The sequence below is a fragment of the Carlito syrichta genome, unplaced genomic scaffold (genome assembly GCF_000164805.1).
Source record: "Carlito syrichta isolate Samal-C Ts95f unplaced genomic scaffold, Tarsius_syrichta-2.0.1 Scaffold309762, whole genome shotgun sequence".
NCBI lineage: Eukaryota > Metazoa > Chordata > Mammalia > Primates > Tarsiidae > Carlito > Carlito syrichta.
Genome location: NW_007253858.1, coordinates 348,928 through 373,708, shown reverse-complemented (window position 1 = coordinate 373,708; position 24,781 = coordinate 348,928). Strand labels below are relative to the sequence as shown.

The 24,781-nt window shown below is 40.8% G+C and overlaps 1 protein-coding gene across 1 annotated transcript in view; it reads right to left on the bottom strand.

Moving 5' to 3' along the window:
- The window catches only part of PHACTR1 (phosphatase and actin regulator 1), a gene marked incomplete at its 3' end in the record, with an annotated part of 311,794 nt that overhangs the window by 200,941 nt on the left and 86,072 nt on the right, over positions 1-24,781 (bottom strand). The window contains exon 2 of the mRNA XM_021717449.1: positions 11,758-11,922. Coding sequence (XP_021573124.1) covers positions 11,758-11,922 — 165 coding nt within the window. The remainder of the gene's footprint in view (positions 1-11,757; positions 11,923-24,781) is intronic.

The window sequence follows — 24,781 nt, the reverse complement described above, 5'->3', positions numbered from 1 at the left end:
GAACTACAGGCGCACACTACCACACCCAGCTAATTTTTGATTTATTGTAGAAATGAGGTCTCGCCAAGTTGCCCAGGTGGGTCTCGAACCCGCGGGCTCAGGCAATCCACTCACCTCAGCCTCCCAAGGCACGGGATTATAGGCTGAGCCACCGATCCTGGCCTGCCAAACTTAAAAGAAGAAGCCTACTTCCTCTTCTCTCATTTATTCTTCAACCACAGGCTATCTAAACCCCAGATGTAACTTTCTTCAAACCATTACCTCCAAGGACACCGACAATGAGTTGTCACTAAACCCACCAGACATGCCTCAGTCCTTACCATTTTGTCAGGACCTGCCAGAGTAGACTCTCCTCCTTCTTGGAACTCTTTCCTTCTCTAGTTTGCAGATAACACCAGCCCCTCCCGAGTTTCCCCTGAACCCTCTAGTGGGCCTTGTCTGTCTTCTCTGTGGGCTCTGCTGTCTGTGTTCAGAACTTTCAGATGGGTAGTCCTCAGGGTGCTACTGCAGCCCCTCTTTGCTTCCCACCTTATTATCTCCCTCTGGAGTTTTTATCCCAGGGCTCCCATGATCATGCAGGTGCCCATAACTTGTGATCTGCATTTCCAGTTGACCTCTCCTGATCTCACTTCCTATACCCAATGTCCCCTCCACTTGAACATCTCAGACACACAGGAAAGCTAGCATGCTCCCCCAAATCAATCATTTCCCCCACAAACCTGCTCCTCTTCAGTGTCCCTGACATAGTGAATGGCACCTCCATCCATCTAATTGCTCAACAAGAAACTCAAGAGTGGTCCTTTATCCTTCCCCTGTCTTCCACACCCAATCTGTAATCAAGTCTTGCTCATCCTGTCTCCTAAATATCTCTTGGATCTTTTCACAGTCTTCAGTTCCTAATTTCACTATTTTAGTCTAGTATATCTTCATCTCTCCCCAACATGACAATCAACCTAATAATCTGTTTCCTTGTTACCAGAATCAATAGGGACATTTAATATTCCATTTGATGTGATAGGAATGAGGTATCTTCTCAATTCTATCTCAAGTACATTTTCTCTCATTACAAACACAAATTTATAGAAGTAGTCATATTTTAAATTTAAAAACAACACTTGGTGCCACTCCAAGCTTTTCCCCATAGGAAGAAAGAGCTTTCTAAAATGCAAGCTCCCTGATAATTTCCCACTGCATTGGAACAATGTCCCAACTCCTTAACATTCATCATAAGACCCTTTATGAGTAGACCCTTGCCACCTCTTCATTCTCATTCCTCACTATTCTGATCCTCAATGATCCTTTTCAAACCATAACCTCTTTTTAATCTATAGATTTCTAACCTCCTATTCTCTCTCCCTCAGGCGTTCCCACACTCTGTTCTGTACAGCAGGAGACAAGACTTCCTCACATTCACTGGTAATTCCTTGGTTAAACACCCCTTTCTCTATAGAAGTGGCACCAAGTGTTGTTTTCCAAGTGTTGTCTTCCTGGTGACTTGTAACTCAGATGGGTTTGTCTTCTTTGAGTTTTCAGAGGCCTTTGGCATCTCCTATCACATCACTTACACTTTGGTGTTACTGCAAGATTAATTATTTGTTTTCCCTTCAAGATCATAACCTTTGGGAGGTAGGGCCATGTCCGTCCTCACTGTTGCAATTTTATGGATAGAGGCAGTATCTGGCACATACCTAAATTCCATATGCTAAGCTAGATCCTTTATGAACTTTCTATGACTTACAAAAGTCTGCTCTGACCAAGTAAGTAACGTTAACAAGTTAGTTTGAAAAATGGGAACACCAAGATAACACTCAAGTTTGGGTACAAAAAACTGACACCAGCTATCTTTCAAGCACATGAGAGCCCATTCATAACCATCAGTCTTTTACCCCTATTAGATTAATCTCTCTGCCTGAGTGGGAAGGATATATACTTCTAGCTCAAGAGCTGTGCCAGTGATGGTCTGTAGCGTTTTCATGGTGGACTTGGCTTGTCTTGTGCTGGACAAGAGATCATGCTCTCATTTACTAACAGCGATTTTCAATCCTACCCTATAGAAGGATGTCAGGACAAGCTTTGATGTAAACTTTGGGTTTATTTCTCTGCTCCAAGAATTGCAAATTTATTCCCCCAATCACATGACATGCTAGGAATTCCTAGTAGATAGGAAGGAACAATCTGGGGTAAGGATAGGGGCCAATCATCCTGGAATCAGGGACAGATCCCTCCTGAAGAGCCCAGAAGCCTATTACCCCAGGTCCAAAGGCAGAATCCAATTTTAACTTTCTCTACTATTCAAGGACTTTTATTTAAAGAGGAACAATCCTGGATACAGAGGGTTTCATAGAAGGGACTCTTGGGACCTAGTGGTTGCTACAGTTGTTGGCAACTCTGGGTAAATTTATGGAAGAAATAAAGGAAGCAGGTCCTAGCCCTGCAGGGAAGGGGGAGCCAGGAAACTAGGTGAAGTAGTTGGCTAAAAGCGCAGGGTTAAGGGTTGGCTCTTGTTCCATTGGGGGATTTCAGAATAAGCAACACCCACACCAGAATGACAATTAGGCTGCGGCACTAAGAAGGCTGGAGATCTATGCTCATGTAAGTACCTAAGACTCTCCTGTCCACAAACGCCATTTGTATCAGTCTGGGGTTGCACAGAAAATACTGGGCAAAAGCAAGGAGACTGTTTCTGAACCCTATCATAGGTGCCAAGGGCATTGCCAATGCATTTCAGGCCCAGCCCTTCATTATTGCTGCCAGTTGGGTGAGGCTGGCACAAGCAAAGCCTGGGGCCATGATTCACAGGTTCCCAATTGTGTGACAGGGGAATAGGCAATCTATTACTCCTGTCTGAAAGATGCTGCCTCATTATAATACTACTTTACATACTGGGGGGGTCTGCTAATAGCTGGAGTGAAACATTAAAAAGTAACCTTTGATTCGCTATGAATCAATTAAACTGCAGTACTAAATTGGCACGAAAATATTATGGACCAAATATCTCAATTTGGAGAAAGAAAAACACAGAAAGTCCTTCCAAGAAAATATCAATTCAGCAATTACTTGCATGCTAACACCAAAGAGGTAAGTTCCTTTTTTTCCTTGAAAGTGGTAAATTAAGTCAGCACAAAATTTTGCAAAATAAGACATAGTTGCTTGTTTATTGGTAGGTGAGATCATTTACCATGTTTTCAAGTAAGGTAATTTCCTCAGTTCCCTGACTTATTCCTCCACCTCAGCTGCCCAATCCTGTGGTTTTAGTCTGCATTTTGTCTCTATAACCACTTCACCTTGAAAATCATTAATTCAAGAATGCAGCTGTTTACCCACAAGTCCTGCCCTTCTGTGCTGCTTCTGCAAATGTTCTCACTATTTTATAGTTCTCTGACCTCTTTGGAACCTAATATCTACTGACTTTTCTAAGTCTTTTCAATCTGCTGAACCCTTCTTATCCAATTTAAAGTTCAATACCACAGTAGGTTCACCACCAAACTGTGTCCCCAAAATTTATGTCCAAGTTCCAACCCCTGGTGCCCTTGAATGTGACCATATTTGGAAATAAAGTTTTTATAGATATAACAAAGTTAAGTAAGGATCTCTGAATGAGATTATCCTGTATGTAAGACAGTTGCTAAATCCAAAGTCTGGTGTCCTTCTAAGAGAAGGAAGAGAGAGATTCAAGACACAAAGAGGAGACGCAGGGGGAAAGCCATGTGAAGACAGAGGCAGAGATTTAAATTATGCAGCTATAGTATAAGAAACACCATGGATTGTAAGAGGCCACCAGCAGGTAGGAGACAGGCATAAAACAGACTCTCCTTCAGAGCCTCCAGGAGGACCAATCCTGCCAAATCCTTGACTTTGGACTTCTGGCCTCTGGAATTGGGAGAGAATCCATTTCTGTTTAGTCACCAAGCATGTGGCAATTTGTGACAGTAGCCTTTGTAACCAGATACAAATACCCTCATCTCCTTTTCTTTCCATTCATCTGCAAAACTCCAGTCTTGAATGAACCCAACTATTTGCTTCACCTGTAGCTATACCTGGACAGCCAAAACCTAAAGAACAACAACAACAAAAATGTAGATTCATAATCATCCATCTGAAATGGGCTTAACTTTGTACGTTCTCTCCTCTTTCTCTCCCCATTAGGAGATGACCTCACTTATTACCTAGAAAAACTCAGTCATCATCAGATGGGGTCACTAAATGTATCATCCTACCTTCTCCTGCAGCCAACTGCTCTGCTTCTCTCCTACTTTGGTGGGGTCCATCCTTTTTCTGATACCAACCCTTCTTCCTGTGTCTCATATCCATCCTCACTTCTCTGCACCCTCATCCTATCTCTTTTGTCTTATTTTCTAACTCTCTGTACTGGATCTTTCACATTGACTTTTCATGTTTTTCTCTTCCACCACAAAACAATGATGACAAATCAGAAGGCACATATACAACCGCCTATTGACACACATACCTATTCTTTATCACCCACCCTTGTCCTCTCTTTCCTACCCATTTAACTGCCAAACTTCTAAAAAGCCTATACCTAATCTGACATGTGCTCCAGTTAATCTACCCAGACAGCTCTCACTAAATCAATGATACCTAGCGGAACTTGGCCACTGATGTCAATGGGCACTTTTCTGTACTTTTCACACTTAACTTCTTCAGGGCACTGGTCATGGTTAACCACAACCTTCTTGACATCTTCTGCTCCTGGCTCTGACCATCTCAAACTGCTGGTTTTCCTCCTATCTCTCTTGCCACTACCTCTCTACGTTCTTTATAGCAGTGGTCCCCAACCTTTTGGCATCAGGGACCAGTTTCACAGAAGACAATTTTTCCATAGACTCGGGAGTGGGAGGGAAGAGAATGTGCAGTCAAATCTCACTGCTAATGTTAATCTGTATTTGCAGCTGCTCCCCAGCACTAGCATCGCTTCCTCACCACCACGTCAGATCATCAGGCATTAGATTCTCATAATGGGAGTGCAACCTAGATTTCTCACACATGCAGTACACAACAGGGTTCATGCTCCTGTGAGAATCTAATGCCACCGACTAATTTGCCAGAAAGCGGAGCTCAGGTAGTAACATGAGTGATGGGGAATGGCTGTAAATACTGATGAAGCTTTGCTCGCTTGCCTGCTGTGGACCTTCTACTGTGCGGTCCAGTCCCTAACAGGCATGGACTGGTACCAGTCTGTGGCCTGGGGGTTGGGGAGCCCTGCTTTATAGGTACACCCTCCTCTACGTAGTTGTTAGTAATGATATTCTTCCTTTGTCTATCAGACATTCTTGACTCTCTTCCCTTTCCAGTCTATACTTGTCCTAGCCAATCTTCATGCATGGTCATCACTCTGTTGCATTATATACAAATGACCTGAACTTTGCATATTTAGCTCAAACCTCTCCTTTGTGTTTCATATAATCAACTACCAGTTCTGGATATCACAAAGTTGACTCAAACACGTATTTCTACATCTAAAATTGGAATTACATCTCTCCCCTGCTCCCTCCAAACCCGCCACTCTTCCAAAGTACTCATTTCTCAGGTCAGACCTCAACCATACACACTAAGCCAACACTAGAGTGTCAAACTTAACACTTTAAAAATATTCTTAAAATGTTTTTTTTAGCAATTATCCACCTCACTGAAGTATAACTGTATACAAAAAAATATCACACATGCTTAAATATACAATTGATTGAGTTAGGACATATGCATACACCCATGATACCATCACCCACAATCAAGGCAATAAACATATTGTCACCTTCAAAATTTCCTTGTGTCCCTTTGTGGGTTTGAGGGGGAGTGTGTATGTTTGTCTACATGTGGTAAGAATACAACATGGGATCTACCCTCTTAACACATGTTTAAGTGCATAATACCACATTGCTACCTTCAGGCACTGCTCACCCCTGTTTCTTCTACCATAGGACCTTTGTGCCAGTTTTTTTCTGCTGCTTGGATGCTCATTTTCTAAATTTCTACACTTTCCTAGACTCTAGCCCAAACGTCTTTTCCGTAGGAAAGTCTCCCTCTTCCAAATTCCTTTCCTTCACTGTCCTTATCACAGGTGCAATCTTACCTTTATTTTTGTGATTTGACAGGCTGCCTTTTCTACTATATTGTGCATGCTGGGAGGTCACTGACAAGGGCTGATTTTGCTCACAGTTACATTCCCAGAGCCAGGTGATATTCCAGCACGTGGGAGGTACTCAGTGAAAGTTTTTCATGTGTTTCTCTCACCTACCGCAAAGCCCTAGGTGTGCAGAAAATCTTAGAAGCACAAAGGGAATTCTGACACATTGTAGATTTCCAGGGCCAACCCCTGCGGCTTATGATTTTCTGTCAAGAGGAAATAAAAGCATAACTCAATAGTGTTTTCACAGTTTTCTGCCTGCCAGTTCTACTTTTCTATAAATACAGTCCTCATTTTCAAGGAATTTAGATAAGATGGCTGCAGTTGACTATTTTGGGGAGGCACTGTCTGTTCTATTTCAGAGGGGATGTTATCATCTGCTTTCATTCTCAGGCCAGGTGTGGAGGTGGGCTGTGGACACCCATTGCTGATTCTCATAAGCAGCTGGCCATGTCAGGCTCATTGTTTCAGTGGTACTGGGCGGACCTTGGTGGGTAGGTCATAGGGATTATCTCTCTGAGGACTCAATATTTTATGTTCCCTCCAATCCTGTTTTCCTCCTACTGTCCTGTGACGCAGAGATGCAATGAGAGCAACTCTTGCTCTTAGAGGGCATTCGTCACTATCTGGAGTGCAGTCTCTGGGTCTGAATGCTCAAGGCCTTTTAAGTACGGAATCCTTCTGCTCACAGTAAGAAAGGATGTAAGAGCAGCATGAGATGCAGAAATCTGTATTTTAAAAAACCTATGTAATTGTTGTTGCTAAAATTGAGGAAACTATTGAGATCACAATTTCCTAATGTAGTTTTCTTACAAATACTATTTCTGGGTATATCTTTGTATACACAGACACACATACCCCTGTACTTGAGTTATAGTAAAGCTATAGTACAGCTAATTATGGCACATTATAAATGTAATCCAGAGTAAACATGTCAGGCTTATTGCGTCACAGGCCCTTCTGTGTGTTCAAAAAAATATATAATCTTAAACACAAATACGTAACATAAATTTAATATGTGGACCTATTCTTTGCATTTAAAATTGTGGACATTATAGTACCATATGAAAGGGTATTTCTTTACTGATAAAGATTTTCTCATTAACCAAACTTTACTAGGTTCCTCTGAATCCCTTTTTTCTTTCACTGATATATAATGGTCACATATCTTTTTGGTGTACAGGTGATATTTTGATACATGAGACAATGGGTAATAATCAAATCAAGATAATTGGCATATCTATCACCTCATTTATTTTTGTGTTGGAACATTCCAGTTCTTCTCTTCTAGTCATTTTGAAACATACGTTATTGTTAACTATAGTCTTCCTATTGCACTATCAAGTACCAGAACTTATTCCTTCTATGTAACTGTATTTTTGTACCCATTAGCCACTTCTCTTCATCTCCCTTACCCCACCCTGCACTGCTTTTCAACTGGGCCTGACTTTGGACTTCTGTGTTCCTCTCCAATCCTGGTAAGTCCAATTTTAGCAAGGATCCTGGTAAGTCAGTTTAACCAGAAGCCTCCAGTCTCAATATCTGATCACCCTCAGTATCTAATCAGGTTTCTCATCTCCCACCATCCTCCAGGTGATGTCCGATGACCCTGGCCTGTCCTCAGCAAGAATATATATATTTTAAGACAAGGTCTCACTCTGTCACTCAGGCTGGAGTGTGGTGGCATAATCACGACAATCATGGCTCATGGCAGCCTCAACCTCCTGGGCTCTGGCAATCCCTTCACCTCAGCATCCTGACCACCATGCTTGGCTGGCTGGCTTGTTTGTTTGTTTGTTTATTTACCTATATATTTATAGAGATGAGGTTTAGCTGTGTTGGCCAGGCTGTTCTCAAACTCCTGGTTTCAAGCAATCTACCTGCCTGGGCCTCCCAAAGTGTTGGTATTACAGGCATGAGCCACCGCACCCAGCCTTCAGCAATAATCTTGTTAGATAGGTTTAGCCAGAATTCTGTTACTCCTCCTGATCTTTTCTCTTAGTAATTTTCCACCCAGGGAGCCTTACCCTACTCCTTAACTGTAACCCCTGCCCATGCTGTATCCGATTGAGCCCAAACTCCGCAGTGGTCCCTATATCTATCACAATGGTCTTGAATAGAGTCTGCCAAACTATTTTCAGTAGGTGTCAGTGAGTAGTTTTTCCTTTAACGACACATACATACAAGTCAAATATACACATACCTGCTAAAATTGGCTAGCTAATTAACATTCACACAATCCTTTTAGATATTTATTTAAATAAGATTCTTATCCACACAGAAAAGTTTGCACTTTCTATTATTATTTATACACACACATACACAATTTATCATGCTGAACACCCTTATGTTGTCAAATCTTTCTTTTGGGCTTAGAACTAGCACAGAATGTCTCTCCTTGTCAAACATATTAAACAAAGTTAAAAAAAAGATATTTCTGAAGCTAGTTGAGAAAAGATGATACAAGGTAAAACAATGACTTTTTAAAAACTAGAATAGCTTCAGTTATATCATGTACCCAATCCATCTATTATGATAAAAAGATCCAGAGACCCCTCTCCTCAATATCTGATCATTCCCCACCATCCTCTAGGTGATATAGCGTATCTTCTATCTTCTCTAATTCAAGAGTTGAATATCTCTTAACAAAGCAAAAACAAATAAACAAAAAAAAAACAGGCCAGGTGTGTTGGCTCACATCTGTAATCCTAGCACTTTAGGAGGCCAGGGCAGGGGGATCCCTTGAGGCCGGGAGTTCAAGACCAGTTCAAGCCTTGGCAACATAGTGAAACTTCATCTCTAAAAAAAATTAATAAAATTAGCTGGGCGTGGTGGCACAAGCCTACAGTCCCAGCTACTGGTGAGGCTGAAGTGGGAGGATAACTTGAGACCAGGAGTTATAGGTTGCAGTGAGCTATGACTGTGCCAGTGCACTACAACCTGGGCAACATAGCAAGATACTGTCTCAAAAAAATTAAAATTAAAAAACAAAGCAAAACCTACAAACAAATATCACATTCAGCTGCCAAATTAATCAGTCTTACCAAGGAGATTACAAGAACTTGCTAAGAATAGTTAACGATAAGAATGATTTAAAGTTAGCAACTTTGCTTATCACGTTTTAGTCTTTCTCCCAAGAGTTCAAAACAAATTTTTTACTGATTTTTAATAATTCATGAGTAATTTGATGCCACTGTATCTGCATCTATCAGGGGACAAGTTTTCAAATGTCTTGAAGAAATCAGCATAATTGGTCATGTGAGAAGCCTTGGAATTTTGCCTTGTGGCCTTGTCAAACATATTAAACAAAGCCCTTGATTTAACAGGAGGAAATGCATTTAACACTCTGTCATTCAGGAAGCCATGCTGACAAATGGCGATTACTGAAATGTGTTTCTGTATTATTACAAACCATTCTGCACAGCAAAGGAAGAAAGGGATCCTGTGGAATCTTCATTTTTTTAAGTGCATATAGAACACTCCCATTTTCTTTCTTGTTCAAGTGTCTTACACCTGACTTGGCCTAAATAATATATTTCATTGATATTTTTTCTCTCTGAGACAATGACCTATGTGTCCACTCAGTAGACAGAACCCATTTGGAATTTTGCTCTCTTGTAAATCACTTAGTAGTTTTTAAAGAATGCGCAAAAGACCTACAGTTTTTATTACCCCTTAAAGGATCTGTACAATGACTGAGAGAGTGGAGAACACAGAGTATAGTAAAGGGACTTATAGGGATGATGATTTAGAAATTTATAAAATTCAGAGGTTCATTCTTATCTCAGAAATTAACAAATATAACAACAGGACATTAGGGCTTCCATCTAATAAACAGAGTCAGAAAACATAAACTGGGGATGCCTACCATGAGAACTGTAAGATTTTGAGACTTTTTACAACTTTGCTATGTCTGCTATTCTCTTTCTTTCTCTAAAATAATAAGCATTAAGATTCTCAGATCTGTTGACGGATATTCATGTACAAGAAGCAGATTATCTCCTACTTCAAACTAGTTTGGGGCTGAGGCAAAGAGGGAAGAAATCCAAGAAACAGAGGAGGAGGTGATTCTGAGTAAGAAAAAAGGTAGGTTGAGTTTTTGAGGATGTAGAGAAAGAAAAAAAAATGAAAGCCTTGGGATAGGCAAGGGAAAGACTGAGCACATAATTAGAAAAGTCAAAACAAAGTGCCCCTGACTGACTTGTGTCTCTCTCAAATTCATATGTTGAAGCCCTGACTCCCCATGTGATGGTATTTGGATGTGATTAGGATCAGATGAGTTCATGAGAGTGGGGTACTCATGATGGAGTAGTGCCTTTATTTATTTTATTTTTAAATTTTTATCAATATTTTTTATTATGATATTGTGGGGTACAGTTTGGAGCAGTGCCTTTATAAGAAAAGACTCTAGAGAGCTCCCTCCTTCCTTCTTTCCTTCCTTCCTTCCTTCCTTCCTTCCTTCCTTCCTTCCTTCCTTCCTTCCTTCCTTCCTTCCTTCTTTCCTTCCTTCCTTCCTCCCTCCCTCCCTCCCCCTCTCTCTCCTTGTACACAAAAGAAGAGGTCATGTGAGTGCACAGTAAGATGGTGGCTATTCACAGTCGAGAGAAGAGGTCTCATAATGAAACCTATCTTGCCAAAACCTTGACCTTGGACTTCTAGCCTCCAGAACAGTGAGAAACAAATCTCTGTTGTTTAATCTACCTAGTCAATGATTTTTTTTAGGGCAACCTGAGTAGACTAAGACAAAAACAAAAAGAATCTGTATAACTCTTCTACAAGCCTCTCTCAAATCCAACAGGATAAAATCAAAACTCTGTGTCCTTCCCTATAGCACACTTCCCTCTGCACAGCCTTACTTATTTTAAACATATCCACCTAGTGCACCACATAAACTCTACACAAATATTAACTCATGTAAAGTACTATCCTTACCCCTGTTTTATAGATGAGGAAACCAAGGTATAGAGTTAAATAAATTTAGCAATGTCATATAACTAGCAAGTTTCAGAGCTGGGACTGGAACCCAAACAGTCTGACTCTAGGATCCATGTTCTTAACTCCTTGGTTGAGCTGACTTTCCTCCACGTTTCTTTGCTGTCCACTGAGCTATGAACTGTACAGTTATCTTTACCACTACAGTGATGTTTTATTTGCATTCTTTGTTTTCCTGCCATGTTCAAGAATCATTTATTTAAGATTTTTCTTCCATGAAATAACCTTATCTGTCACTGACCATATAACTTATTTTCTGCTGTGTGTTCAGTTTTACTGGAACAGTGAAAATAAGGGTGAAGAAAAAGAAATGGATTGTCAACACTAAAAGGAAAGCATTCAGTTCTAAACTAGGTGGAGTTCTAAATTCAGATTATTTACAGCTCAAATAAAAGTAGTGATTCTTTAATTTAAAAAAACCTCAGAGATACGAGACAACATATAGAATATACAAGTTATTCTTAATCATACTGAAGCATTATTAAAGATGAGCAGTTCCAAGGCTTGATTTTTTTCCTTTGGCTCAGGCAGCCTATTGCAATTAAATTCTACTAATTAAGATACAGTGTTGAAGACAACAAACACTCAATGAGAAATGAGAGGGAAAAAAATAATTATTTTACCTGCTGATGTGTGTTTGAACTTTTCACTTTTCTTCTTCCTCCATTTCCAAGGCTTGAAAATCCTTCCCAGGTTGGCAAACTTACTTCTCCTCCGGATGGGTGGGGTGTGGGTGCCCGGGACGAGGGAGTCAGAACGCATTGCCGCCAGCCTCTCCACTTCCTCAGCTTGTTATTCCCAAGAAAGAGAGAGAAAAAAAGTGTTAAAATGGGAGCATCACAGATGGCCAACGTTTTCCATGGTTACCGATAACAGAAACCATGTGACTAGAGTTCCGTTTCTCTTTTTGCTTTTTGGAATGGGAGCCATACCAATGTGTTCTTAAAGGCTGGGGACAATCAGCCAACCCCTAGAGATTCACAACACCCCAACCAAATTTGCAAAACCTTCACTTAGGCTCGAGGAGGAGGAGGAGGAAAACTCTATGGACAAGTCAGAGATTTCCCACAATGCAGGTGGAGGCCAACATAAGATTCCAACGAGTCGGCATAACTATTGGTCCAGCAATTTCTCAAATAAGATGTGGCAGATGCAATCACTGTAGCACTGTCTGTGAGGAAAAAAGGAGGGAGCAAACATTTATCAACTGTCTATTCCAAAGCCAATGTCTCCACCACCCACTACACTCTACTTTTTACTACTCTGATTTTACCCAGACCCTCAGAAGCATGGAAATCTGTTGTGCAGATGGCTCTATCTTAGAAATTGAACACTGGGAGTATCTTTAGGGAACATCTATACTAATCCTGATAACTGAACATGTGAGGATATTAAGACTTTCAATCGCATAATGCCCGTTGAACTCTTCCTTAAAGGTCACAATAATCCCAACCTCCTTTAACCACATGGAATAAAAACAAACTCTTTTCCATGTTTTCATATTCCAGTGAGGTAAATATACCAACTTGAACTTTTAAGATAGGAATAAACAGAGAAAATAATCTCTTTGGTAAAAATCAATGGGGTAAAAGGTATTCAACTTTTCAGAAAGCAAAATCACATCTAAAAGCTGTGGCAAATCCCAAATCACTCTGTTTGACCTTGCCCACTGTTCTTCAGAAAAATCATTTAGACTTTTGCAACCTATTAAGTCCTTGCAAGCTCAATCTTGTGGCCTGATATTCTGCCCGTTGTGGTCTGAAAATGACTTTAACTCAGGAGTCCCATTCACTCAACAAATCAATGGGTGCCAAAAAAAAAAAAAGTGCACACATTAATTAAAGCATGTTCTACACATTTTAAGTATGACATTTGCAAATGTGTATACAATTTTTTGGCACCTTAACAGAGTCCATATATATGCCAGGCAGTATACTGTGGCAGGCATGTCAGTGACAGATGTAACGGATTGGTAAGAACTCCTGTCAGCAGTATGGAAAGGAAGCATATAGACTTGAAAGATGTGTCAGAAGCAAAGCCAATAGGACTTAGTGACTAACTGAGTAACCTGAAGGACAAGAGGAAGATCATTTCCAATTTCCAGATTCATTCAGTGGAGTAGCACTCTTTATTCACTGAGACAAGGAATACAGGGGGAGGTACAAGTTTGTGGGTGAGGTCAGTGATGACTTTCACATGCTGCAACAAAGATGGCACTTAAACCTTTGACTTCAAAGTTCAATGTACTGATAGCTCCTCTTTTCAATCACTGAATTAAATGGCCACTTAACTCTCTGTCAGACGCTGTGATCATTTCTGGGGATGACACATAGAAGAACTGGGCATAGTTTTGAACATAGAGTCTCCACAAGGAGACAGAGAGGTCAGTGTATCAAAACATGCTGAAACAGGGCAAAGATGTAACACTCAACAGAGGCAAAGAGGAGAAGGCGACTAATTTCGTTTCACAGTGTTGGAGAAGGCCCCAAGAGAGGGCATTTTTGGTTAGGTTTTGAAAGAGGAGGGACTGTTCTCCCTGCAAGGGGAAGAGGAAGAAGTGGATTCCTGGAAGGAGAAACAGATCCAAAAGGAAGAGAGAGGGCATAAAGAGCATGGCATGTCTAGGGACTTCACAGATCTCAGTGAACCGTGAACGACAGTTACGTAGAATGAGATGAAGTGCTAGTGGTAAGAGAAGAGGGTTGGAAAGCTGGATCATGAATGCTTTTGAAAGGTTTTATTAGGCATTGGGTTTGAGCTTCTAAATAGCGGGAAAGGATGAAAATTTGAAAATTTGAAATCGACATTATTACATTTAACCACAACGTATTATAGGGTCACTTTGTACAAGATGCTTAGGTTACATCAGTTAAAAAAAAAAAAAAAAACAGATAAAAATACCAACTGGTGAAGTTTACAAAGAGAGATGGGGAAGAGGACAGACAGTCAAGTAAATTATAGAGTTTGCTAGAAGATGCCTTGGGGGGAAAAGTAAAAGAATGAGAGAAACCTGGTAACGGAGATCAAGAGTACCTGATAGGGAAGGGTCATACTGATTGAGAAGGTACACGATCAGGATGCAGTTGAATTTGATTCTTAGGAATATCATTGCAACATCAAATGGAATTGGACTTGGGTTGTGAAGAAACAGTAGACAGAGAGAATAAGGAGGCAACTAGGATCCAAGCAAGGCAGTGACAGAGAGAAAAGAAAGATGAGCTTCAGCCAGGTGGGAGAATCAGCAGATTTGATTACTTTCTGGATAAATGTGAGAGAGCATCAGGAAGCAAGAATGGCTAACATTTTTGGTTTCCATGACTAGGTGATGGTTTTACATGCCTTAACTTTGATGATAAAGAAAGAAGAGGAAGGGGACGGTAGCTCAATGACAAGGACTCTGGAGTTAGATAATGCAGTCTTTTGGCTAAGCCTCTTTAGGGGTCAGAATTTTATTTTCTAAGGTGAAGAACCATAGAGCAGAAGTTGGCAAGGGTGGGAAGGGGAGACTCGATCTGGTCAGGAGCCTGAGCTGCAAGAGCCAGTGCAGAGTGAGAGACTGAAGATATAGGCAAGAGGTTGAGAAATTTGTGAAACAGGGTTCTTAGGGAGGAGAAGAGGTGGGATCAAAAGCTCACAGAGAAGTTATTAGCCATCAGAAAACTTTTTTTTTTTTTTGAGTTGGAGTCTCACTCTGTCGCCCAGACTAGAGTGCAGTGGCCACTCCCGGCCACCGCAGCCTCACCTGCTGAGCACCAGCGATCCTTCCGCCTCAGCCTTCCAAGTAGCTGGAACTACAGGCACGCAGTACCACGACTGGCTAATTTTTTATTTATTGTAGAGATGAGGTCTTGCCAAGTTGCCCAGGTGGGTCTTGAACCCGCGGGCTTAGGCAATCCACTCACCTCAGCCTCCCAAAGGCACGGGATCACAGGCTGAGCCACCGAGTCCGGCTTGGTTATCAGACAACTTTATACTGAGTGACTAACAGTTTGAACTGAGGTCTTCAGGTCACAAAAGGCAAAGACTAGGTGTGGGCCTCAGGGAGACTGATCTAGCAGCAGTGAATAAAATAATGGATTACTAGAAGCTAAAAAAAGAAGATAAAAGATTCAGGTTTTAAGTAAGTATGGGTTGCAGAGTTGCTGAGGAAAGTGGTAATGAAAAACAAAACCAGCTACAGCAAGAAATAAGAAGCATGCCAAACTGGGCAAGTAATTCATTGGAGCAACAATGAATTTGGACATTATCCGTTTTAGGTGGTATCAGCTGCTTGAGTTGGTGCTTGTTCAGCAATGTTAGTAGTTGGCTAGAGCCATTTAGGTAGTGGCAATTGTGGGAAACCACAGCAAAGAGATTTTGAGTGCAGGATGGAAGCAAAGTCAATATAGTCTCAGTGGTCTGATTCCCACAAGATCAATTTCCTCATTCATATCCATCACTTCCCCCCCATTTTGTACCTAATTTACAATCTTATTGATGTGTGTCCAGATTTTAAAGGTCTCCAAACCTATATCCCCAGCCTTGGTCTCCTGCCTTCAAACCTGTATTGTATACTATTACTAGATGACCCTTCCAGAAGTCTGCTCTTCACAGAAACTGTCAGTGGCTCCACACAGCGTATATTAGAAAGTTCTAATTTCCTGCGTTGGTCTTCAGGAACCTTGACCTGAGTGAACTGCTCAGAATTATCTTCTAGTACTTCTCTAAACACTTGTTCCAGCCAAAATGAAATACTCCCTGTAACAGCAGGCTTATCCCGGGATCTTTGGATCCCAATGGACTTCAAGGGGGAGCATCACACTACTGAAATGCTACTCAAAGTTTCATGTTATATTTGGGTATCTGCCTTTGATTGGAAGATTTCCTTTCTTTGATTCTCAAAACAGCCTAAGACACAAAAGGTAAAATTTCAAAAGTATTCAGTTTGAGGACTCTCTGAATTTAGTCAACTTAAGATATCTGCTAAAGGTTAAAGAGAGATTATATACAGAATCCTTAAGATAAATCAAGATAGGAATTATTCAAGGTTGATATTGAGTTTGTTTCTCAGAGTTGGCACTCAGTAATGACTTAGTGAATCGATAAAGGAATGACTGCATTTGATTCAGTTCATTCAACATGTCTTGAGAGGTATGAAAATAATTATCACTATGTCTTAAGTGAGATGTACCACTAGAACCAGAAGGCTGTTCCACAGTCACATTTTAAGGAAATGGGTGCAAATTATTCTGAAATTGCCACATTAAAATAATTATAAGAAATTAGTAGTGCTTTGAAAAACACAAAGTGACAAGAAACAGAGACAGTATTATAGAGACATAATTATAACTCAACAGTTAAATGCTTAATAAGTATATTATTAAATTCAAATGTTTAGCTCTTAAGTACAGTAGATTATTAAACAGACTGAATTACATTAGGTTTAACTGATTTATATTTTAATGACGTTTTCCCCCATTTTATTGGATGACAGGAGCTAGCTCTCAACCCGACTGCTTTGCCATCAGAGAAAGAAATTAGAAGCCCTAAGAGTAAGGAAGGAGGCCAATTTGGGAGTACAGTTTGAAAAAGAAAGACAACAACAAAAAAAACAAAACAGGGTTCAGAAACAAAGTGGTCTCCGAAGCAAGAACCTGAGAGAGCACAGGATGAAGGCATGTGGGAGAGTAGGGGTATAGGCCAGGCATGTCTAGGAGCCGTCAACAGCCTTCTTTGTAGACAGATCTTGTAAAGGCTGCTCTGCCCAGGCCCACTCAAAGGTGGCTTCCTTGCGCTGCTGAGAGGCTGTCTGGAAAAAAGGTTCACTTACACATGAATCAGCTTCAATGCCAACTGCCAGGACTGAACTTGCTGAGTCAAAAGGTAGGAAGCTGGGTGGCTGACTTATTTAGTGGCTGGGGGAAACAGCACCACAGACCAGATGATCTCCTGGGTCTTTCCAGCTCCACCATCCAAGAGAACACTCTTTATGAGACCAGACAGTTTAGGCTGCTTTTAATGGCATGCCTGGGTTTTGTTTCATCCGTGGTGAGGGAAATGGTTGGGAAATAATTTTTTTTTTCTATTTAGAAAAGCCAAAAAGGAAATACTTGATGTATGCATGATTTTAATGAGTAAGAACCAAAGTACCTGAGCCCGTTGGTGGTCTGAACCCTACCCCCTGTGGTAGCCTGGGATAGTTCCTGGTGAGCTCTAGCATGCAATGAGACCAGGGGTGCTTCAGCTGGTACCCTCACCATGATATTTCTCATGGCAGCTTGGCTTTCAAAAGGCGATCCAAGGAAAGTACCAACTTTGGCTTCCTGCTAGTCTAGAAAGTGTTAGTCATACAGTATTCCACGGAGCAACCTGGAATGAAGGAAGCATGGTGTATGTGCTATCTGAGGTCTAGCTAGAGTCAGCACCAGAGGCAGGAGGGGCAGGCCATTTGGGACCCCCACTGGAGATCTCTCCCTGTGCCAGGTGCTCCCGGGTTTTTGGAAGACATAAGATTCTCATAGATTAGATGACTTGCTTCTTAACCCCAAGTGAACTCTACAATAGACTGCTCATGTCGCAGGTGCTGATTACATTCCCTTTTCCCTCCATTTAGAAGGGCTTAAGTATCCTCCTTATTTTAACATCACAGGAATGAGAGCCAAAGTTCTGAGTGGAGGTGAGGCTGGCTGTCAGCTCACTACGCTGAGTGACCCAGGGCCTCAGTCTGGTCCCTTTCTGCCATAAGCAGCATTGTCTCTTCTTACAGCTGCAAAATGATGCCACACAGGTACCCGTCATTCAGAAAGTCTTCAGCAAAGGGAATTATCCTCTTTTATAAAAGTACTCTTATTTTTACAGAGCTACCTTATCACGAGGAAATGAAGGTTTGATATGAATTGTCAGGCATATGAGGACAATATTTTTCCTTTTTCGTTCTACAATAAGTCCTACAACCCTCTCTTGTAGAGGCCAGATCTGTCTGAAGAGTTTTTGACAACCAAGGATTGATCTGCACTAGCCAGAGTGTTTTTGTGTGTGTGAGCATGTGTGCATGTTTTAGACTGAAATGTGCTATTCTAAAAATCCAGAGCTCCTGCCTGGTCTCATGAATTGAGAAACAGGATGGGGATGTGAGATGCAAAGGGGACAAGGATTAAGCATTAGAAGGGGAAGCCATGGAGAGGAGCCTTTTGTGGCCTGGGGAGGCTGACTGATTTAAGAACAAATGGCTCTGAGGAGCTGGAAGATAAACCCACACTGCCACATTGCCCCAGAGCTACTAAACACACACATGATGCCTTAAAGTGCACTCATGTTAACAGTTGGTGAGTATAAGGATCACTGGCCCTCATTCACTGCTTTTACCACATTTTTTCAGGCTCCTCCACAACCTTACCACTGAGTCAAAGAGGGATCTGATCTATATATTAGAACCAAACTGTGAACACTGATACTGGCTTAGCACATGGTAATGAGATAACAACAGCACTGAACAAAAGGTTTATCTGTCTTAATCCAAACACTGTATACCTTGAGCATGCTAAGCACTGACAGAAAGTGAGGGGTTAGTGGGAGAGCTCTGGTGCTCTTCAGCTTCCTAGACACATAAGTGACTACCTTTTCGACCTAAGAACTGCAGGAAATACCACTTACATTCTCCCAAAACAACACCCACATCCCAGACACAACCATCACACCACATCATGACATTTGACAGTCTTTCCCCACTGTACTTCTGGAGGGAACAGTAAATATTGACTTTGAGAGAGTTGCTTACCAGTCTCATTGCTACAAGAAGGGGGAAGAAGAATCAGTAATGTATGTTCCTACACAACACAGTCCTGTGGATTGGGAGATGGTAGGAGGACAGAGAGACTCTTCTGCATACACCTGGACTCTTTTAGGAGATTTGCTCAAGCACTTGGCCAACTTCTTCCTTTGTTTCTGGCTCTGGAGAGTTCTGCCTAGTAGGAGGCAGCTTTCTCTACTTCTGGAAGCAGGCCCCTAGGGATGTTGTCATAGACTTACTGCTGCTTCCAACATTATGAGCAGGCTGAGCTGTCCTTTATTGGCACATTGGCAGGGCACCAGGACACTGTGCCAACACACAGGGAAGGGAGAAGGGAAGGAAGGAGAGTTCATGGATCCACAGGTCCAAAGATAACCCAAGTCATTTTTTCCGTTAACCGGCTCTTGAAGCATGAATTGACATCTGAGAGATATATGAGAATGTGTGTACATCTTGGTGCCCTAGGATGTAGTGCTTTTATTTTATTTATTTTTTATGAGTTAAGAATGGTAGCTTTATTAAAGGAAAGATATGTTGTGAAGGGCTCAATGGGCAGGACAACTGCAAGAGTGTCTGTGGTGTACAGCCAGGATGTAGTGATTTTAAAGAGAGCAGAGAAGGTAGCCTTAGTGGTTCTGGAATTGCAGGCCACTATATCAGAAAGAGGCTATATGACTAGTGCGGTCTACTGCACTCTGCATCTCCTCCTAACAGGAGGGAAAATTCTACATAGGACAGTATTTCCTTAGGCATCAATGCTGACAATGATGATGATAACGACAACAATGATAATAAGAGCATGAATAACAGCTACCATTTATCAGTCACTAAGCCTGCGCCAGGCACTAATCTAAGTACTTAAGATGTATTACCTGATGTAGTCCTCATGTTAATTTTATGAGCTAAAGTTATATATTATCCACAATTCACAGCTGGTGAAACTGAGAAGGAACTAACAAATAGGAAGAAGTGATTCTCAGAAGAAACATATGCTTTTAATTAAAACATGTCTGTTTTCAAGTATATCTCCCCACTGTGTGAAGTCTGGCTCTTTTAATCTTTCTACTACTGACTAAAGTAACAGGAGGGCTTCAGGGATGAGGGAGGAAACAAGTTTCTCTTTTGAAAAGGTCTTAAAACAGATGCCAATATAAACTGATCGTACTCTAGCAAGAGAAAAGAGATGCTATCTCTCTTACCCTAAAATGTCATAAGATAGACTGTACAATACCCACCCTAGGTCACTAGGACATGAGGAACCAGAAGGACATTCCCTACTAAGGACCTGTGCCACAGGCCACAAATTATGAACTCAGCAGGTGCCGGTTAGGGTGGGAATAGGCTCAGATTTGCTTCATTTACAAAATGGTATATCCCACCTAACACTGGTATGGATGGTTATCATTAAAAGGGAAAAGGCCAACAGGTGCCGGTAGGGCAGCGGAGGCAAGGGAGTGCTTCTACACTCTTGGGAATGTAAACTAGTTCAACCTTTGTAGAGAGCAGAGTGGCCTTTTTTCACAAAGAACTAAAAATTGAGCTTCCATATGATCCAGCAATCCCTCTTCTGGGAATATACCCAGAGGAACATAAACTGCCTCCCAAAAAGATACCTGCACACATACATTTCTTGGTGCCCTAGGATGTAGTGCTTTTATTTTATTTATTTTTTATGAGTTAAGAATGGTAGCTTTATTAAAGGAAAGATATGTTGTGAAGCACAACATCGTACACAATAGCACAAATATGGAACAAACCTAGATGCCCATCAAAAGTGGACTGGATAAAGAAAAAGTGGTACATATACACAATGGAATATTCAGCCATATAGAAAAACAAATAATGGCCTTCGCAGTAACATGGATGCAGCTGGAGACCATCATAGTCAGTGAACTATTACAGAAACAAAGAACTGAATACCACATGTTCTCACTCATAAGGGGGCCCTGATCACTGGTCACACGAGCACAAGGATGGGATAGACAGATGCTTGATACTGCTAGGGGAGGGAGGGAGGGAGGAAAACAGGAGGGAGTGTACACGTGGCAACACACTGGGTCCCAGGTCCACTACTGGGGGAGAGAGGGCCAGTCACAAGCCCAAACTTCCCCTGCATGCAACTGATTTATGTAGTAAATCTTCACTTGTACCCCACAACTCTAAAATAAATATTATATATTACACACACACACACACACACAAACACAGTATATCATGCATAGTGGAAAAAAATGTCGAATCAGAAGGATGTGGCTTTAGATCAGCTAACAGCTGCTGGTAGAAACAAGTTCATTTTGACCTCCCAGCAGCTGGCAAGGGCTTCCTGACTTTCCTCTGGAGAGTCATGCCTCCTCCCCTCCCAGTCTAGGTGGCTCAAGAAGAGTTAATCTCAGTCCTGATGCTGAGTTATGCCTGTGAACCAGTGGTGACCAATCAGAACACTGCATCTCCAATCTCCACCCCCCCAGTCACTCATGGAATTGAGCTTTTGGGCAATTGAGCTTAGCCAGGCAATGAGACTTAATTATGGATTTTGTTGGGACTATAGCAAAACATGCTCTTTCAACTGGGATTGCAGATTAGACAGGCTCTAAGCCTAGTCAAGGTAAGGGCCATAAACTTAAAAACCTTCACTCAGCTTTGGTTAATTAAAAAAGAACTCTAGGTCATAATAACAATCCATAAGCTTCGAGAAGAAACAATCTTGTTATGTCAACTTCATATTTTCTAAGTACTATGTTGGAAGGATGAGGATATTTATATACCATGAACGCAGTCAGTGGACAAAGCACATTGCTAATAGACCAGACGGCAGGGGGAAGAGTTCTTGTTTAAATTTAAAATTATACAGGCTCCATGTTGTTATACTTGCTGAGATATTAGATGCCATTAGTAAAGTTCTTCCTGAGATATTCAATACAAAATTCCTGGTTTTATTTCCCAGAAATCTAACCTTTAACCACAAACACATGTAATAACTACAAAAGCTCATAAAACATTCTATTGTTCATTTAATCTATAGAATATATTTGTCTTGGTACTGGAACTTGTTTACTTAAATTGTAGATGAACCCCAAAGTCTTGTGTTAATACAAAGCAACAATCTTTAAATAATGTAGACTCTTTTTTCATTTTAAAACCTCAGACCCTAGTGTCTGGTAATCTTGCAATTAAATAAATAGTGCCTTTCACAGATTCAAATCAAACCTCACCAAAGTCTGTTTTGTTTTGTTTTTTTTCCTTCAGGGGTCAGCAAACTCTTTTTGTTAAGCCAAATAGTAAATACTTTAGGCTTTATGGGCCATATAGTATATGCTTATGGGCCATACAGTATCTCAACTCTGCTGATACACCATGAAAGCAGCCACAGACAATTGTACACAAATGGGCACAACTGTACTCCAATAAAACTTTATTTACAAAAACAGGCAGTTGGCCCTCAAGGCCCTAGTTTGCCAGCTCTTACACCTGCTGGTAATATTTCTGCCACATTGAAGGGAGAGGCTGCCTGAGAATTAAGCCAAGCCAGAGGAAAAGAGAGCTGAGGATAACTCAGTTAAATCTAAAAGATTAAAACCTTATCACATTGTTTGGGCTTCTGGATCCAGCCCTGCCTGAAACTGTTATAACCTTGGACACTTTCCTCAAATGAACTAATAAATTATATTTTTTATTTATGCTAGGTTAAGTTGGGTTCTCTTTTACTTGCAAGCAAAGGGTTCTAACATACATTTATTGTGCGATCTTAGGAAGGTCCCATCAGTTTCCTCTCTCTAAAGTGTGGCTAACATGACTTGTAAAGATTAGTAAGCATATACTAACAACACCTGTTTTGGGCACAGAACATGGGCTCAACAAAAGTTATCTAAAAGTGAAAAGCCTCCTATGGTATCAGGCAGACCACCTGACCAGTAAGGATTCCTCTAGGGCTCAAGTTTCTTATCACTTTACTACTAGGATGCCCCTTAAGGGATTACATGAAATTTTAGAGGCTCTGAACTGTGCTGAGACTCTCCATACCAGTGGATCTCAAAATTTAGTGTACATAAGAATCAACTGAAGCGCCTATTAAAACTTTTGATCCCTAGTCTCTATCTTAGACCTACTGAACCAGGAATATGAATGTATAACAAACAGCCCAGGTAATTTTGAAAGCAGCATTCTGAGAATCATACTTTGAGAAGCACTTGCAGCATTCCTGACGCTTAGAATCCTCCTCCCACCTTCCCAACTATATCCGCAGGCTTCAGGTGGTTGATTAAGAAGGAAGAACCGTAGTGTAGAAAATTAAGTCTTGCTTCAGTGGTCTCTGCCAGCCTCCAAGCCCTCAAATCATTGGGAATTCATTTAGAATCCCTAATGTTCATGTAGTGCTTTATTCTAAGTGCTCTTAGATCTATTTTCCCATTAGGTCTTCACTATATCTCCATTATGTAAGTAGGGTATAAAATTTCCTTTGTTCCCCTACAATTATGATTAACACACTATTTTCTTGAAAAAAATGAATAATAATTTAGCCTTTTTAAGGCTCTGAAAAGGTCTGCAATAAACCTTTTAAATTGTCTAACCCTTAGTTTTATAAGTTTAATTGAATCACAAATGTATTTCATTGGCATTTCCCTGCGGGACACAATTAAGGTCTTATAGACCAGTGTTCCATGGAACACAATTTGCCAAATGCTGAGTTAGGGTCTTTTTTATCCCATTCTATGGCTATAGGAAGTGAGGCAGAGGAGTCAAGTGACTTGCCCAGAACATGACGTTCACACAGGGAGTTGCAGTGCTCCAGGATTCCTGGTTTAGGTGGTTAATCGTCACTCACACATCACGGCTTGTGGATGGCTTGAGGATGCTGAAGACCAGGCTGTGCAGGCTTCTTGATTTGATGCTTTGCCAACAATCTTTCCATCCATTAATACTGTCAAGATTAATATACTCTTGGGCATTTTTTTCGCCCTTGAACGCATTCCAAAAATCTCATGCTAATAGCCACTCTGTTACCTATTAAGCATAGGATGATACAGAGCCTTACAAAACTTCACATTCCATTTGAGAATCATGTCTTGAGTCTACTTCCTTTTAAGCTCAGATTTCTCATTTTCTCTGTCTGGTGACATTACACAGTTTCTTTATGTAGCTCCCATTACCTCCCAGACCAGTTTTCCAGTGCCATTTGTCATCTGTGAAGTGACTTGGTAAAATCCAAATGGTACTTCTGGAAAGAATATTTTTTTGCAAGGGTGTTGATCCTTGCTAAACCACCCTTGTTTTTTATTTTCTGCATGTATGTTTTAATTACCACAAATAACTCTAACTTGAGCCTGCCTTGACTATTACTCAGAAAACAAGAAACTCTATGCATATATTTGTTGAGACATTCACAAGGGATTCTTAACTTTCTTTGTCTCAGAACACAGAAATTGAGTTCCATTAGTCTTCTTTCAGAAATAAATATACTATTCTTTTTTGTCCCATTAATTCCTTGGTAACTTTTTATTATTCTTCTGCATGAGAGATGCTACATTTTTAAAGAGCTCTCAACAGCAAAATCGCCGGTTAATTTTGCACTATAAGAAGTTCTGGATTCACATTTAATTTAATGTTTAATTTTTAAATTATTTTTTATTATTTAAAAAATTTGTTTATCCAGTGACTGGATACATTGACTTCAGAGTCTAGAATTTGAACTTTGAATTTTTCAGGTTTAAGTGCCAATCATCCCTCAGCTCTGTGACCATGGGCAAGTTAACTAATCTTTCAGAAATGCATCTCTCTTACCTTGGCATCTTCCTAACCAGAAACGTGAAAGACCTTTACAAGAAAAACTACAAAACACTGCTCAAAGAAATCAAAGATGACACAAACAAGTGGAAAAATAT